Source organism: Dermochelys coriacea, chromosome 26 (genome assembly GCF_009764565.3).
Source record: "Dermochelys coriacea isolate rDerCor1 chromosome 26, rDerCor1.pri.v4, whole genome shotgun sequence".
Taxonomy (NCBI): domain Eukaryota; kingdom Metazoa; phylum Chordata; order Testudines; family Dermochelyidae; genus Dermochelys; species Dermochelys coriacea.
Genome location: NC_050093.1, coordinates 13,182,041 through 13,199,873, shown reverse-complemented (window position 1 = coordinate 13,199,873; position 17,833 = coordinate 13,182,041). Strand labels below are relative to the sequence as shown.

Below are 17,833 nucleotides of genomic sequence, written 5' to 3'. Positions count from 1 at the left end.
TTGCACGCTCATGTTGTTACAGTTCTGGTTTTCCAATAGGAAAGTTAACACAGCAGCAAAGTGGGCTGCTGCTATGGTGCATTGTTTACAGCGTGTGTGCTTGGCACTTACAAACAGATGAAAAGACAGGCAGCAGAGCCCCATCTGCAAGGTGCTGAGCCCCCTTGATGAGACAGACTTGTGTGACACACGAAAACCAGAACTTGGTGGGTGGGGCTGAAGAGCGGGGCTCTCTCAGTTGTGGGGAAGGAGTGTTATTAATCTTATCCATACAACAGATCATTTGAGTTGACCAGTTTCACCTGTTTCTTATTGGCCACTTGTTCTTAATAATGCTCTGTTGTCTTCAGTGGGAACTGAAATTGACACGGCCCAGTGGTAAATGCAGACAGCTTTGTCTCCCCCTCCTCTGGGCTGCATCTTATTGTAGGAGCTCCTCCACGTTGTCTCCAGACAGGAAGCGAAATGTTGGGAGTGGCCTTCTGCAAACCAGGAGTTGGGAAAACTATTTCCATTTTTGGAAAAGCCTGTGATGTAGCCTCATGTTTGTGTTTACTGGAGCCCCAGTGTGGTTTGTCTCAGACTCTGATTCATGCTGATAAAGAATTATGGACATCAGGGACCGTTGCAAACTGGATAAAAGGAAAACTGCCCGTGTTTCTCAGAGAGCTGATAACTGCTTTCATGCCTCTGTGGTCTCTTATAACGGGGAATTTGTCTTGAAGGGGAATTGCAATATCCTCCAGGGAGAAACCATAGTTTATAGGGCTGTTCAAAGTGGAGAAGTTAACCTCAGGAATGTAGGCTAGAGTCAGATGCTGGTTTCCACAGAAGCTATTAAGCTTACTCTAGACTGGCACCTGTGTACATGAAATCAGCATCTAGCCCTCTGTCTTCCAGTGTGCTGGAGGAATAGCTCAATGTTACTGCTGCAGTTAAGGGGGGGGGTGTCATGTTTACCCCACTGATGCTGCCAGGAAGCTGAGGCATTAAGAGCCAATGTGAGGTTTAAAGGAGAAATATTTCTCTCCCCTTTTGCCCCCGCAACAGAATTGCCAATGTTTTTATTTCTGCTTTTATCCTAGAGAGATAAAAGATATCTCTTTTCTAGAGAGATGTATGGCTAAACTAAAGACAAAGGGTCAGATTCTTCCCTGATTTACAGCGATTTGAAGTCGGATTGGACCAGATTCTGATCTCAATTCCATCAGCATAAATCTAGCATCATTCCTATCGAAGGCGGTGGAATTGAAGAGAATCTGACTGACTACAGAAATATTTCACACATGTAGTGTGATTCCAGACCATACAACATGCATAAATGTCTACAGAGGTATATCATACGCTACCAGTTTCACTGAAATGTATACATCGCATTGACTGGACCCGGGGGGCCTAATTCTGATTACACTTACGCTAGCATGACTCAGGAGTAACTCCTCTGTGACTTGCACAGGTAGATCAGAATCTGGGCTCGCATGCATTAATTTTGACCAATCATATTAACTTCTTCATGCTTCTTTTTTTTACAGTAGATTTTTCATTGGATGCTGGGGTGTCAAATATTATGCTAATTTCATGGGCAGGTCTCTTCCATCAGGGATCACACTCAAAGCAAACTCTCACTGACTTTAGTGGGAGATTTGCATGAGTAAGGACTGCAAGATGGATTATTATTTCTAGTCCTGTAGCATCAACCAGGCATTGATCACTCTAGGAGAAAGATGCGAACCCTGGCCCTGGAGAGCTTATTCGCTTTGCCACCCTTGGCTATGAATAAGGACTACCGGGGAGGCAGTGTGGCCTCATGAATGGAGCACTGGTTTGGGACTCAGGATTGCCTCTGTTTCCCCATCTGTGAAATGATACTGACCTTCTTTGTAAATTGCTTTGGGATAATAGATAAGTCTGAGCCCGGCATTATTATTGCTATTAACTTTTCTTTTAAAACCAAGCAGGCCCCCAAATTAGATAGACTAAATTAATGCATTGTGGGTATCTAGATGATGGATTAGCCTTCTGCTTTAGGGAAAGATGAGACGTTTGGCTCAGTAGATTTGACAGTAAAAGAGCTAGGACTTTGGCTGGAATTCAGTCTGGTTTGATTCATAGAGTCTACGGCCAGGAGGAACCATTAGTTCATCTAGACTGGCCTCCTGCATGACACAGGCTAGAGGACTTTATATAGTTTTTATAAAATACTCTCCAAAAGCTTAAACAGGAGGTATAATTAGCCTGCCACTGGGTCTGAGTAATTCCTGGAATGACTGTTTTCCAGCAATTGTGGGTGGGCAAATCCTCAGCTGATGTAAATGGACATTGCTCCATTGGAGCTGAGGATCTGGCCCACGGCTTTTAAAAGGGTCTGAGGGAAGCAGTGAAATGTACATTAGCATGATTTCCCCCAGGCTGCCCAGAAATGCTGCAACGCTGCAAGTCATCTTCCCCAATCTCTTCCCTGGTGGGCTTCTCTGCAATGCTATCAGCTGGTCAGGAATCCCCCATTACATCCCTCTGGGATGTGAGCTCTGGCATCCATCACAGGTAACTGTACTGAAGTTGGTGCTTTGAGAGAAGATTCAAGCCCTGTATTTCTAATGTGCAGCTGCTTTCTGCTAACAGGTTCCTGGACATAACAGCAGTACATTTAAACCAGGCATCTCTAATCTCCCCACTTTGGCTGTCCATCAAGGGGTCAGCATTATCAAGTACAGGGCAAATGAGGAAACTAACTCATTAAAAGACAATGAGCCATTGTATGGCTTGCTTTGTTATTTATATACAAGGGGCCAGATTCTGCTGTGTAACTTCAGAGAAACTTCTCTGACTTAAACTGAGTTATCAGGTACATAGTACGAGCCCAGAGTCTCCCTGCAATTTGTGGCTGGACACTTTTCTCTTCCATGTGTGCAGTACTGCACATCTGGCCAGGTGTCAGCTGTACAAACTAACGCACATGCAATGCAGTTTAAAACAAAATACAAACCACTGGGCCACACACTGAATGATGGACAGACAGGGCCTTTGGCCCATCTCTGGTTATATTGATGCCAATAGTGATGTTGTTATGTCTGTGTTAATTTTTACCAATGGGCTGTAGTAAAAAGCCAGTTAGGCTTGGAGACTTTTTATAGTTATGCCTGGTCTTGTATCAAAGGAAGCTCCGCCGAAGTTGGGCGGATGTTTAAAACCTATATCCAGCTCCACGGTGGATTATCCCTCTCTGAACCATTGATTTGTTTTTTCCTATTGCCAACTAGGTAAATGATGTTAAAACTCCCCCTTTAGCAGGTTCATTTCTAATATCTCTCTGATTCCCGGCCTTCACGTGGGCCTTGTCTGTCCGACCCAGGACGTTCTCTCATTCAAGCTTTCAACTGTGAGAGCCGAATCCCCTTGACGTTCCCTTCACTACATAGCTGCTGTCAGCCGCAGAGTTTGCACCTCCTCGTTGAGCTGGGTCCATCTGTTATGGCATGGACCACGCCTCTTGAAGAGCCTCAACCTATGCTCACGTAAGTCAGTGGCAAAACTCCCATTGACTTCTGTAGTGCAGGCCCTATCAGCATAGGGAGATTCTCAAAAGGAACTTCCTTAAAGGGAGTGGGGTGAATCTGACTCTCCCTCCACTGCAACCCCTTTGAAGTCCCTTCGATGGGACTTTGCTGCTGCAGCTGAGAGAAGAATTGAGGCTAGTCTCCAAAAAGGACCCGTTAGACCACCTTTAACAACATGCACACGGTGCCCCAGGTCGCCGTGTCTCCTCCATTTCTAGTTTCTTTGATTCGCTCCCAGCCTCTGCAGGAAGAAATCAAACCTAGGTCTCTTGACTTGGCTTCCAAAGGTGCCCCTAAAAGGTGACTTTTGGGGGGTGCCTGTTTAGTGCAGGCCTGTGACACCTGTGCTCTGGACAAGGCCCAGGTATCCTCTCTGCTTCCAAGTGCAAGCCAAGGCATTGGCTGCAAGGTTTTGGAGCTGGCAACTTTAGAGGAGGCCTCTCTCCCCATAGTCCATCTCAGCAGCTGAGTCTAACTGAGGTGCTTCTCCTAACAGCTCTTAGGCGTGAGCTACTGAGAGCTGGAGGCAGGGTGACCGCAATGGAAGGCTGTAGAACGCTCCTCCTCTGGTTGGTCATCAGATCCAGAGTGGAAATAAGGTTAAGAACGTCAAATGTGAGGGTAATTAATCACTAGGTGTGGTGAATTCTCCATCAGCTGGATTCTTTAAGTCAAGACTGGGTCTCTTTCTAGGAGATTGGCTCTAGGCCAAACCGGAGTTATGGGCTCGATGAAGGACTCCCTGGGTGAGGCTCTCTGGCCTGTGTTCTGCAGAAGGCCAGGCAAGGTGGGTCGTAATGGTCCCTTCTGGCTTGAAAATGTACCCGCTGCAGCTTTTGGGGTAAGGCGTAAGGCTCATTTCATTTGGCTGAGCCTTTGCCAGATGGTTCTAATCACTGGTGTAGCCTTTTCGTGACTGAATTTTCTGATTGATGAATAATCATTTGTTTTACATGCCTAGGGGGCCCTGCAGTGACCGACACAGATAAAGCTGTCTGAGTGAATATAGACCCAGTGATCTGAATCTCACCTGCCTCTGTATGTGACCAAATATATAGTCCGTAGGATCTTTGCATTCAGTAGGCCAGACCCGTAGTGGAGGAAAATTGCTGTAACTCCATTGATCTCAGCAGAGCTACATGGATTCGCATCAGCTGAGGCTCCAGTGCGTGCTTATGTAGCTTTTGTGAACTTGCTTTCTCAGTTGAACTCCTTGAAAATGTGGGGTTCAATTCCGCTCTCCCCTGTAGCACTCTGTTGACTCCTCTGCGGTATGATGGGTGGAGCTGAGTGTGGCGTTCGGTCCAATCCTTGACTAGCCATTCAGAGCCGCATGTAATTTTTAATGTTCCCCTTCATCTCTGCCTCTTCCAGGTGCTTCTGAATTCCAGCATCTCTCAGCTCCGCCATGTGTGAAGAGGAGACCACCGCCTTGGTCTGTGACAATGGCTCCGGGCTGTGCAAGGCTGGCTTTGCCGGTGATGATGCCCCACGCGCTGTCTTCCCATCCATAGTGGGTCGCCCTCGTCACCAGGTTTGTGCAGTACCCCAATGGCAGTTGACCCCCCGCTCCGCATAAGACAATACTGTCGGCCTGAGCCAAGAGGCATGGGGAAGTCCCATTCAATCCAGGGGAATGCTGTGGAAAATACTTGCATAATCAGGGCCAGGGTGGACTGAGTTGAGATGCTCTTTCATGTTCATCGCATGTTGGGCTTGGACAATACCAGCCTGGTTGATGATCCAGCCAATCCATCCTAATCAGGCCCTAAAATCTGATGAATTGTTGGCCAACTTTTATATTACAGTTCCATGTGTCAAGGGTTGACATAGGATTAATATGTGTTTTGATCAGTGGCTGATTAATTTTTTTATAGAGTCCAAGTGGTCAGTGGGTTGCTTATAGCCATCTATAACACGTTCTGCTGATGTGCTGATAAGCATCGCTAGCTCATGCCTAGAACGTGGTTGTAACATCTCAGAGTCATGTATTAATCCTGTACAAATGGAATCTTAATGTAAAGGTTGGTAAGCCCATTGGGGCAGGGACTGTCTTTTGGTTCCGTGTTTGTACAGCAATTAGCACAACGGGGGCAGGTTCATGACTAAGACTCCGACGGCAATACGACTAACAGAGGAGTCAGGACCCTGGGGTTCCCAGCATTGTGGCAGACTTTGGGCAAGAGGCTGAAGCCAACATTTTTCAAAAGCGATGGCTGATTTTTGCATGCCCCAGTTCTTGAGGGCTGAATCTGAGATGTCCCGGGAGTGATCTGAAGAGGAGCTGAGCACCTGCAGCTCCCATTGGCTTCGGCTGGAGTGGCGGGTGGTCAGCACTTTGGAAAAAGTCAGGCTTAAAGGGCCTTGAGTTGGGCCTCCAAAATGCGTGGGATGCTTCTGAAAATGTCTGTAACTGCTCCGTGCCTCAATTTACCCCTCTCTAAAATGGGGCTGGTGCTGCCCTGCCTCCTAAGGAGTGTTGTGAGGCTTAATGAATGTTTGTAAAGCACTCTTAAACCCAAATTTATTCAGCTAGTCCAGCCCCTCCCGCTGAGACAGGATGAAGTCAACCTAGACCATCCCTGGCAGGTGTTTGTCCAACCTGTTCTTAAAAACCTCCAGTGATAGGGAATCCACAACCTCCCTAGGGAACCTGTTCCAGAGCTTAACTAAGATGGAAATGTCTCCTGTCCTGTAAGCTTCTAAATGCTTCAGGAGGATTGGATATTCCAGGGAATGCAGTTGAGGAGGAGGGAAGGGACCTGGGGTGTGGTTAGGGTTAGGGTTAGAGTTAGTACATTGGTCGTCTGATCCCACTGGGGTTGATGATAACTCAGCGTCCAGACCAAGAATGTAAAAGGGGTAGGAGTGCTGGGGCTGCATGCGAGAGCTGATTTTGGGGGGAAGAGCAAGGACTGTGAGCCTTTGGCCCGTGTGTTCATGAAAGCAAGGAGGATCCAGAAGGAAAGCTCTGCCCAGTGGAAGCCCTTTAAGGAATCTTAGTTGTAAATTACTTTATATATGATAAAACTAACTCTCAAGATGTGCATGTGAGCCTCTTCCAACTGAACTCAGGTCACATAGTCTTTCCCACCCTCAATTCTTCCTTCGTGATCTCCCCCTGTTGCTCTTGACTTGGCTTAAATCATAAAATCTTTAAGGCAGGGAGTCAGCCTGTTCTTGTTTGTTAACAAAGTACTGTGCACCTGTCTGGCACTATAGGAGCAGGCCCCCATTCTGCGGCCACAGAACCTGCTGTTCACCCCCTGCTCAGATGACATTCCTGGGCTGTGTCCTGCTACTGTCTTTCTTGGCATTACTGGTGTACAGGAATGTCTGGACAGACACTAGGTATATGCTCTCCTCCTGTCTGGAGCCAGAAGCTGACTTGAGACTGCCGTTGTCAGAGTGCTCCAGGGTGTGTTACTCATGATACACAGGGTATTCAGTCTTTCTGAAGCATTCAGTATAGCCGATCACTGGACTTTGCTTTACCATCTCCAGGGCAGGCTTTAGTCCTAGCTGAGAAAACCATCCCAGTGGTAGTGAAACTGGGTGAATCCTCAGTGGCCTGAAATGAAGATCATGGACCAGGTTCTCCTCTGAAAGCCACTCCAGGTGTCTGCTGATACAACCCCACTGGCATCAGTGGAGTTACCGTGAATTTAAAGATGGGGGGTAGGTCTGAGGGGGAACCTTCTGATTTTTCTTTTTAACGGAAGGGCAGTTTTCTAGGATGAGCATGGTACGCTCTCCAGAGTCACATCCTCGGGGCTGTGTTGGCCTGGTAACCCAATCGGTGGCAGTGGTAGCCTCAGCATGTCTTTGTAACATTGCTTGCTGCGTTCGGCATTCTACCTGTGAAACTGGCCAGCCTGCAGCTGACGCAGAAAGCTGCAGCCCAAGCGCTGGGCAGAGGGCCAGCTGCTGTCAGCTTGCTGCTCCTGCTGGCTGGCTTGGCACACGGATTGAATCAGAGTTTTACAGCTCTGAGATGGGAGTATCTCTAGAGCTGCTGGTGCCCGGAGTTGCATCTTGCCCTGGGATCTGAGGGAAGAGGGCTTTTACCCCCCAATGATTGCAGAGTCAAAGCAGCTGCCTCTGATTGTTTAATCTACTTATTGTTACTTAGCTCTCACTGGCCTCAAAATGCTGCACAGGCATTTAACTAACCAACCCTCACAATGCCCCAGGAAGCAGGTACCTATTATTATCCCCATTTTACAGATGGGAGCAAAGGAGAGAGAGACACATTGCACACTAAGCCCAGGCTCTGACACCCAAGCCCCTCTTCCATCCACACAGGGCTGTCCTGACCCTTACGCAAAGCATGCAGCTGCGTAGGGCACCAGGAAATTTGAGGCACCACATTTTGTGGTACCCTGCGCAGCTGCGTGCTGCTCCAGCCCCTGCCCCGCCTCTGCCCCAGCCCTGCCTCTTCCCACCACTGCTCAGCCCCAGCCCCAGCCCCACTCCGTGCCTTCCCCAAGCCTCCGCCCCGCCTCTTCCCGCCCCGAGGACTGCAGCAGGGCAGAGCCTACACTCACCGGTAGTGGGAAGTGCAATGACCCGGCCCCAGCCGCGCCATCGGTGAGTGCTGGGGGTGAGGTTTCTCTCTGCCCCTCAAGCCAGCCCCCCCATCTCTGCTCGGAGGTCTGGGGCGCTGTGTAGGGCCCCAGAATAGCTAAGGATGGCCCTGTGTCCATACATGGACTGGGGGGGCCACACTGAGATTGCTCAATCAGGGCAAACTGCAAAGAATGGGGCAGACAATCTCCCACACTGGTGATTATTCTAATAATTAGATTCACCAAGCCAGCAACCAAACAGCTCCTACAATATCTTACTGGTTACCCAGAAGCCAAAAATACAGTTCCCTTAAAACAATCCAACCTTGGGCTCCCACCCAGACAGCCAAGTCAAATATGATGAGCATTACTGAAAATCTTGTTCGTTATATAAAAAGTTCTACCAATCCCAAAGGACCAGGCACATTACCCCCCAGGTCAATAAATATTTCAGATCTTACCCAAATACATGTTTACAGCCAATTCTTATGAACTAAACTAAAATTTATTAAAAAAGAAAAGAGAGAGTATAGGTAAAAAGATCATTATACATACAGACTTGAATAAAATTCTTAGGTCAGTTTCATAGTAGAGATGGTGAGCTTTAGAGTTGCAAAGAGTTCTTTCCAAATTAGTTCCATAGGTTCATAGAATATCAGGGTTGGAAGGAACCTCAGGAGGTCATCTAGTCCAACCCCCTGCTCAAAGCAGGACCAATTCCCAATTTTTGCCCCAGATCCCTAAATAGCCCCATCAAGGATTGAACTCAGAACCCTGGGTTGAGCAGGCCAATGCTCAAACCACCGAGCTATCCCTCCCCCCTACAGTTATAGACATTGGGTTATAGTCCAATATCAGGGTGATCCAGACTGGAGCTGGACACCTTAGTCTTTCGACTGGTTCAAGACAGCAGGTGTTCAGAATCTGTGCCCTAGGATTCTGCTGGGGTGGGCGTTCAGAGCCTGCGTCCCACTGTGACTCGGGTCCAACCCTGCCACTTTGCAGTGTGGATGCAGTTCAAGCTGCAGACCTGAGACAGAAGGTCTGCCTGGCACAGTATGGATGCGTTAGCACAGCTGTGAGACCCAGGTCCAGCAATTGTAAACCCAAGTTTATGATGCAGTGTGGATGCTCAAGAGCAGGCTTTGAAACACTGAGTCCGCAAGCCCGGGTCTGCAGATCTGAGTTTACAATGCAGTGTAGACAGACCTGTACAGATTAAATGGCAATGCCAAGACTCCATAGCCAGTGGTAAGCCCTGACCCTGTTCTTTGCTTAATAGCAAAACTCCAATTGACCCCCATTGGGAGCAGGCCTGAGTCCAGTGTTAGAGATGAAGTTGGGACTCAGGACTTTCAGGTGCCCAGCCCAGTGTTCAGTCCGCTGCACCTGGCTGCCGCTGTGTCATTCTGCCAACGCCAAGGAAAGTTTTTAATGTTGTTTCATTCCCATGTGTAAAAGCAACAAGATTGCTGCAAAGAGGGGTATTCTAAGGGCCAAATGTATCCCTGATGTAAATCTGTGGCAGGTAACCGATGAATTTGGCCATAAAAACGATTATTGATTGGGTCTTATTCTCAGCTGGGCTGTGCTGCTGTGAATCTGGAGTAACTCCAAAGCAGCTCCATGGATTCTGGACTAACCGGAGATCAGGATCTGGCCTTAAGCCATTTCTAAGGGCCTGATTCTGATACTGTTGCTGCTCCACGGAGGGAGGCCTGCCTACACCGTGAATTTATCCCAGTTTCAGCCACTGGTACAGTGACATCAGTGTAGACAGGCCATGCTGCAATTTGCACTGGCACAGCTCACCCCAGTTTCAAGCAGGAATAAACTCCACAGGTGCAAATAGTGGCTGAATAACACGTTCATCTGGGAACAGTCTCATTAGAGCCCATTAGTTTGGCCCTAAGGTCGGACTGAATGAAAACTGAGCAAGAACCTCAGGTTTTGCCCAATATTTCTGCTGCCAATGTTGGTAAGATAAATAGGCGTATGGATCAGTGTGCGTATCTGAGCTACTGGACAGTTTTCTTCTGCCTGATGGAGGTGAGCTTGGGTGTTAACATCTCCCTTGTTGTTTTCTAGGGTGTGATGGTGGGTATGGGCCAGAAAGACAGCTACGTAGGGGACGAGGCTCAAAGCAAGAGAGGAATCCTTACTCTCAAGTACCCCATTGAACATGGCATCATCACCAACTGGGACGACATGGAGAAGGTAGGGCAGGGAGCTCTTGTTCTCCTTTAAACTCAATTGGCCAAAAAAACAAAAAAAACACCAAACTTTCTCCACTGTTATTTTTCAAATGGTTTTGATCATTTGCACCCATTTGCCTTTAAGAATACACTCTTCTGGGGAGTCTAATAGAAAAACCAGTGAGTCAGTCAAGGATTCTTTTAATTTTCCTTTCCTAAGTTCAAAATGTGCTCGCGTTACTCGCTGGAGATGGTGTTGCAAGTCCCCTGTCTGTGCCTGATCTCAGAGGATGAGTTTAACAGCCCCCGCTAGGGAGGCTGGCTCTTTGGCTCAAGGTGTAGCCGCTCACACTTTTGGCTATGGTGGTTCCCAGCATGTTGGCCAATGACTGTGGCAGTGATAGTTGCGTGAATTTTTTATTGTTGGGTCCAACACCGAAGTCTTTACATCAGCTGTGGCCAATGCAGGACTGTTTTCTACAGCATTTACATAACAGCCTCCACTATGGGTCATCAGCAAGGGTTGGATCCTTTACCCTTTATCTCCAAACCACAGACCTCTCCCGCTTGAGCTAAAGGAATGACTCCATCAGTTGCTGACAGTAATAGGCTGTTATCCGCCATGGGGGCCAGCCAGTAGAGGGGGACATGGCACAAACTTAACGGGTGTATTACACAGATGCTATAATGGCAGCTACAGAAACCCCTCTAATTTTCAGGGCTTTGTCCAGTCCACTGCCCCATTCATTGGGGAGATGACTTTACAGCCTCAGGAAGTGTTTCCTGAGGTACAGCCAGTATTCTCCTTTGCTTAACGTCCTCTTATCTCTCTTAGCTATTCCCCCCTGAACCATCCTAATCAATACCTCTCATTCATGTGGCTTACACACCCGATGGATGGTCACTTCCCCTCCTTCCCACTGCAGACCCCAGCTTGTATTTTAGCCCAGCTGTACAAATTCAGTTCCCTTTTATCATAAATCAAGTCCTTAGTTTTAATCTCAGATCTGGATGGGTGGATGGAGGTAGGACCGGGCCCCAAAATCTGACTCTTTGCTTCACTCCCATGCTGCTGTCTTGTGGCTGCATTCTAGCTGCAGCTTAATTCTGGGCTGAAGGGGTTAATGTGGATGAGTCTGAATTTTCCAACTCAGGCCTGTTTCTCGACTGAAGTCTGGTCCATGCTGTGGCTTTATCCCGATTCCAGTCACCAGCATAGTTACACTGCTGCCAACCCCTGGTGTGGACAGGGCAAAGCCGCCACATGCACCAGTCGCATTTACATCTGCTTTAAACTGGGGTAGGCTGTGCCAGTGCAAGTTTCAGTTTAGCCATTGTACACGAGGAGTTTGCCTGGGTGCTGCTGCACTGATGGCTGAAACCGGTGCGAATCCCCAGTGCAGACAGGCCCATATCCGTTCCCTCCATGGAAACAGTTAGAAGAACTGATCCTTCAGCACGGAGTCTGAGCTACCATTGTCGTTTTGTCTCCTCCGGCCTAGATCTGGCACCACTCTTTCTACAATGAATTACGAGTGGCTCCGGAAGAACACCCCACCCTTCTCACAGAAGCACCTCTGAACCCCAAGGCGAACCGTGAGAAGATGACCCAGGTAAAACATCAACTTCCTGGAACGTTCCCTCCATTAGTCTCATGGTAGGCACTGTCCCATCCGGGGGGAAATCTAACCAGACTGTATACTGGTGGGGGGGACTCTTGCTCTTATGGAGTCCTCAAAACATCCCATCTGTGTTGGGATCTGAGAAGCTAGATACATAGTTGAAGAGCTTTGCTTTAGCTGCCTGATGTCCACCTTTGCTGATATTATTGGTGGAGAAAAATGGTCCACAACTGGTTAGATGGCAAATGCCAACGCGATCCCCTCTTGGAAGTTGTTTGGAGAAATACAGCTGAGCTGTGGGAGGTGCTGGTCCACCTGTAGAATGGGATGCCCTTAGATCTTGCTCTTAGCTATGGGTGATGTCCCCTGTCCACACCACACGGAGAATATCCATAACCAGCAGATCAGGAACCCAGAGGTTCTGCTGTCGCAGTAGATGACATAATTCTCTATTTACCCAGCCGAGCCCCAGCCCAGATAGCGGTTGAAGAGTTTGGATACCGAAAACTCAACCTACGTTCACTGGGCTTTTGGGTGCATTGTGGGACCCAACCGCCCCAGGTGTTTCTGTGATAGCAGCAGCACGTCTTGCATTTCAGCACCCTCCTATCTCTAGATTGGTGTGTGCGCACGCATCGGACATTGCGCAGAGTCAGCAATGCACTTCGGAATGCGTTGCATATAAAAGTGCTGAGCGCATTCCACCTCCTGCAGTGCACTGACCTTTAACATTTGAATGGGTATTCTTTTCAGATCATGTTTGAAACCTTTAACGTCCCCGCCATGTACGTTGCAATCCAAGCTGTGTTGTCCCTCTATGCGTCTGGCCGTACTACTGGTGAGTAGTTCTCTTCCCTCCTCTGCCACGGATGTCGGGTATGTGCTGTTGGCTTGATTTTGCAGAAGCGCTGGGCACCCACAATTCTCACCGAATTCAATGGGAGCTGCATTTTCTCAGGACATTTTAAATCCACTATTGGGTAGACACACAAACTATTGGTCCGCCTAAATCCTGCTCTTTTGGGGAGCAACTCTGAGATGGAGCAGGGATGCTGGCAGCTGTGTCCCCTATAACTGATCTCCTGATGGCACAGAATAAGCTTTCTCATAGGAGGTCAGGGGGCCTCAGAGCAGCATATATTGCTGCTTCTCCCGGCAAGAGCACAATATGTCCTGAGCTGCCCCTGGCTGGAACTTGTTAGTGACGGTAGTGTCTGTGCTAGCCAGCTGGGAGGGCAGAGGCAGGCAAACCCTTCTATTTGAACACGTCCCCTGGGTGTACAGGCTGGCACGCGTGCCAGGGATATCTATCCATGCATCACAAAGTTATTCTAACTTCCTGCTACCATCTTCCTCTTTTACATACTGGAGCAGAGGATTGAGCCCTGTTGGGGGCAAAAGTATTTTAAATCAAATGACCCTCTCTTTGCCAATCTAAGGTATTTAGAGAGGTAGAGATCTTAGGGCCTCACAAACTTTAACATATTTATACTCATATACCCCTGTGAGGCAGGGCAGTGCTGTTATTCCCATGGTACAGATGGGGAACTGAGGCACAGAATGATTTGTTCAAGGTCACACAGGAAGGCTGTGGTGGAACAGGGATTTGAATGTGGGTTTCCCATGTCCTATGCTAGCGCCCCAACCACTGGACCATACTTCCTCCCCAAAGAGCTCAGCTTGTTGTGAGGAGCGAAATTATTATGTTAATAACTGATGCACGTGTTTCTCTTTGCTCACTGCACGTAAGAGAGACGCAGGGCCAGCAGATGCACAGACCCTCTCTTAACTCCACTCTTTCCATTGTCTCCAGGTATCGTTCTGGACTCCGGGGATGGTGTCACTCACAACGTCCCCATCTATGAAGGATATGCTCTGCCCCATGCGATCATGCGTCTCGATCTGGCTGGTCGCGATCTTACGGACTACCTCATGAAGATCCTCACGGAGAGAGGCTACTCTTTCGTCACCACTGGTACGAAGGGGAGCTTTTGGTCTGGTCTCTGTGGGTTCAGCACAGTGACCTGGGGGTGGGAGACAGGCTAATGAGTGCCAAGTGGGTAAACTCAGCTTTTTGAGCCAATGGATCCCTCGGAGCACTGTGGAGAGAAGGTGCCCTCGGTATCTAGAGGGAGTGGGGAAGATTCTGATCACGAGGCAACATGAGGCATGAGGCAACAGGTGTGGCATTTAATGAGATTTAATGAGGCGCTAGAGGGTGACGTGAGGCTTGTGATTGGGGGGCCAAAAGGAAGTCATAGATGGGGGACAATATTTAATGACGACACAGTTCTTTGCTGGCAGAGGTCACATCTCATGACATCAGGCCAGACTAAATTCGTAAAGTTTAAGGCCAGAAGGGATCATCTAGTCTGACCTTCTGTATATCACAGACTATTCAGTTGTCTCCAGTTACCCCTGTATTGAGCCCAGTAATCTGTGTTTGGTAAAAGCATCTTCCAGAAAGGCATCTAGACTTGATTTGCAGACCACAAGGGACAGAGAATCCACCACTTCCCTGGGTAGCTTGTTCCCCTGGTTAATCAACTCTCATGGTTAAATGAAAATGGGCCCCGTAGTTCTGACAGCTCTGCTCCATCACTGCTTGGTGCTCCCCACCCTCGGCCCAGTGGAACAGAGACTGTGTCTGAGCTGCGAAGCTAACAGTGCTTGCTCCTGCCTTCCACAGCTGAACGAGAAATCGTGCGCGACATCAAGGAGAAGCTGTGCTATGTGGCCCTGGACTTCGAAAACGAGATGGCCACAGCTGCCTCTTCCTCCTCCCTAGAGAAGAGCTACGAGCTGCCTGATGGTCAGGTCATCACCATCGGCAACGAGCGTTTCCGTTGCCCAGAAACCCTCTTCCAACCGTCCTTCATTGGTGAGGGTCCATTCCATCCCAGCCCCTTTTCATTTAAAGATTCTGCAACTTTCAGATCTGGATCCAGAGCGTGAGGCTGTTTGGATCTGATGGGTTGGGTAGAGCCCATTTCTAAATATATTAACTGATATGGCAGGAGAGGGGGAAAGGGAGAGTAGGTTCATAGAATCATAGAATATCAGGGTTGGAAGAGACCTCAGGAGGTCATCTAGTCCAACCCCCTGCACAAAGCAGGACCAACACCAACTAAATCATCCCATCCAGGGCTTTGTCAAGCCTAACCTTAAAAACCTCTAAGGAAGGAGATTCCACCATCTCCCTAGGTAACCCATTCCAGTGCTTCACCACCCTCCTAGTGGTTGGTTGGGTTATTTATTTTTTCCATCTGTTTAAATACTGGGACAGATGGGATGGGGTTATACTAGTAACATCTTCTCCCACCCTTTTACATTCCATATTTTCCACAGTGGGACTCTCTCTTGAAATGCTTGAGGCAAATTTAAGAGGGTACACTTCCTCAGGTGATCATGGTTTGTTTTCTCTTCTAATTGCCATGAATAGGAGAAAAGGAGGAGAGCCAGACTCTCTGCTTGGTTATGTGGGTTCAAGGCAGATGTCACTGAAAGCTTCATTGGTGTACATGAGAGCAGAGCTTGGCCTTTGGATTTAATTAGAACCTCTCAGCCTGGGGATAGAAGATGCAGCCATGGCTCCACAATAGACAGTGCATATATATTATTTGTATTGCTGTGGTGCCCAGGTGCTAGGTGCTGTACAAATGCCAAACCAAAAAACAGTCCCTAAAGAGTTCTCAATCTAAGTACAGGGGCTGGATTTGCTGCTTGACCCTAGGGCAATCTGTCACTTATATAAAGTACTGATCACGGTAGTAACTATTCACAGGCCTGTGTAAAGCAACCCCACCACTAGCTAAGTGCACATGAAGATTCAGGTTACAAGGGAAGAAGGTTATGTATGCATTGATGTCCTGATGCACCTCCCACTGCAATCAATGGAGCAACCTCCACGGACTCCAGAGGGAGATGGACCAGACTTCGAAGGAGGAAAGGTGCTGGTGAGCAGTCCCTGCCTGTTTAATACAACACTGATCATGTGCTGTTTCCCCGCAGGCATGGAGTCTGCCGGAATTCATGAGACCACCTACAACTCCATCATGAAGTGCGACATCGACATTCGTAAGGATCTGTATGCCAACAACGTCCTTTCCGGGGGCACCACAATGTACCCTGGGATCGCGGACAGGATGCAAAAGGAAATCACAGCCTTGGCTCCCAGCACAATGAAGATTAAAGTACGTCTTAGCTATGCAGCGGCTTGGGCTTTTCTCTCCCTACACCAGCGGTTCTCAAACTGAGGATCAGGACCCCAAAGTGGGTTGCAACTCCGTTTTAATGGGGTCGCCAGGGCTAGTGTTAGACTTGATGAGCCCTCCTGCGTGGCGCCAAAGCCGAAGCCTGAGGGTTTCAGCTCTGGATGGTGGGGCTCAGGTTACAGGATCCCCGCACGGGGCTGTGGTGCTTTGACTTTGTCCTCCCCTCCCGCCCTGTCCAAGGCAGGGGGCTTGGGCAGGCTCAGGCTTCAGTCCCCACTTCTGGGGTCGTGTAGTAATTTTTGTTGTCAGAAGGGGGTCGCGGTGCAATGAAGTTTGAGAACCCCTGCCCTACACGCAGAATTACTTCAGAAAAAGTTTGGCAGTAAAACTTTTCCCAGTGAGAGTAAATCAAAATATCCATGTAGAGCCTTTGTTTTCCCACATTTAGAAGGTCGTGCGGATGACTAGCATTTCACATCCATAGTTTGATCCTCTATGTACCAGGACCCACTTTGCTAGGGGCAGTACAAATATAGACAAAAACTCCCTGTCCCAAAGAGTCTGTGCTTCTAAATCCCTTAGGAACTTTAAAAAATTTCTCCTATAGCTTATAAGGAGAAGTAATTACCTACCACTGATTCCAAGTCAGCACATGCAGTAACAGAAACTGGTTTGCTTTTTATGGGTCCAACCCTGTGAGGTGGAGCATGCCGTTAGGGCCTGATCCAAAGCCAGGTGGAGTCACTGGAAAGACTCCCATTGATTTCAATGACCTTTGGGTCAGACCCTCCCCTTGCATTCAGCTCAAAGGGAATGCAGGGCACTTGGCACTTTGTAGGGTCAGACCTGTCTGTCTAAGGCCATGTCTACACTACAACTCCGGTTGTAGCTGTGCTGCTGTAGTGTGGATGCTTCCTACACTGACGGAAGGGGTTTTTCTGTCACTGTAGTTAATCCATCTCTCCGAGAGGCTGTGGGTAGGTCGACGGAAAAATTTTTCCAGCAACCTAGCTGCGTCTCCACTGGGGGTTAGTTCGACCTAACTATGGGTGCTCAGGGTATGAAATTTTTCGCAGCCCCAAGCAACGTAGCTAGGTCAATCTAATTTTTAAGAGTAGACCAGCTCTTAGTCTGTATGCCTAGGGGTCCGTACCATAACTGGCTTGTGGAAGTGTGCAACCTTGTTTCACCGGATCCTGTCTGCAATTGTTTCGACAGATCATCGCCCCCCCTGAACGTAAATACTCCGTCTGGATCGGAGGCTCCATCCTGGCCTCTCTCTCCACCTTCCAGCAGATGTGGATCAGCAAACCAGAATACGACGAAGCTGGCCCTTCCATTGTCCACAGGAAGTGCTTCTAAGAACAGAGCGCCCATTCTTCAGGACCTCGGGTGCTTCCTGGTTCCTTCTCTCCCTTTGCAATTATTTCTAACCCTTTAAAAAGCATTAAAACTTTTTTTCATGCCTTCCCTGCATGTGGTGCTTTGTTCCCTGCCTTCCCGGTAGGCTGTGGGCCTGCAGTTCAATGGGTGATCTTCTTTGTATGATGGGGGGGGGGGTTTAAAGCTGCGATCAGAGAATAAGAATGAGCGAACAGCTGCAGGATCTAGCATCCTTGGCGCAGGCCAGAGTCCCAGTTCAGCTGCGCACAATTGCCTTGTAGCATTGTTTGTGCA

The 17,833-nt window shown here is 48.5% G+C and overlaps 2 protein-coding genes across 3 annotated transcripts in view; both read left to right on the top strand.

Moving 5' to 3' along the window:
• Positions 1–5,064, top strand: part of LOC119848815 (STAM binding protein) — a 48,359-nt gene extending 43,295 nt beyond the window's left edge. For both annotated transcript variants that reach the window (XR_005290352.2, XR_005290349.2), the window contains exon 12: positions 4,932–5,064. The gene's annotated coding sequence lies outside the window, so the exon portion shown is untranslated. The remainder of the gene's footprint in view (positions 1–4,931) is intronic.
• Positions 4,959–17,626, top strand: ACTG2 (actin gamma 2, smooth muscle). The gene is made up of 8 exons (XM_038385062.2): positions 4,959–5,091; positions 10,214–10,342; positions 11,823–11,933; positions 12,696–12,780; positions 13,756–13,917; positions 14,632–14,823; positions 15,954–16,135; positions 17,375–17,626. Exons 1-8 carry the CDS (start codon positions 4,966–4,968, stop codon positions 17,516–17,518), a joined length of 1,131 nt encoding a protein of 376 aa, XP_038240990.1. The 5' UTR covers positions 4,959–4,965; the 3' UTR covers positions 17,519–17,626.
• The last annotated feature ends 207 nt before the right edge of the window (positions 17,627–17,833 follow it).

Excerpts from the sequence above, each read along its gene's own strand:
- ACTG2 (XM_038385062.2), top strand. The coding sequence starts at position 4,966 with ATGTGTGAAGAGGAGACCACCGCCTTGGTCTGTGACAATGGCTCCGGG. Across the intron at positions 5,092-10,213 it reads TGGGTCGCCCTCGTCACCAG|GGTGTGATGGTGGGTATGGG; the intron begins GTTTGTGCAGTA and ends GTTGTTTTCTAG. Across the intron at positions 14,824-15,953 it reads CTTCCAACCGTCCTTCATTG|GCATGGAGTCTGCCGGAATT; the intron begins GTGAGGGTCCAT and ends GTTTCCCCGCAG.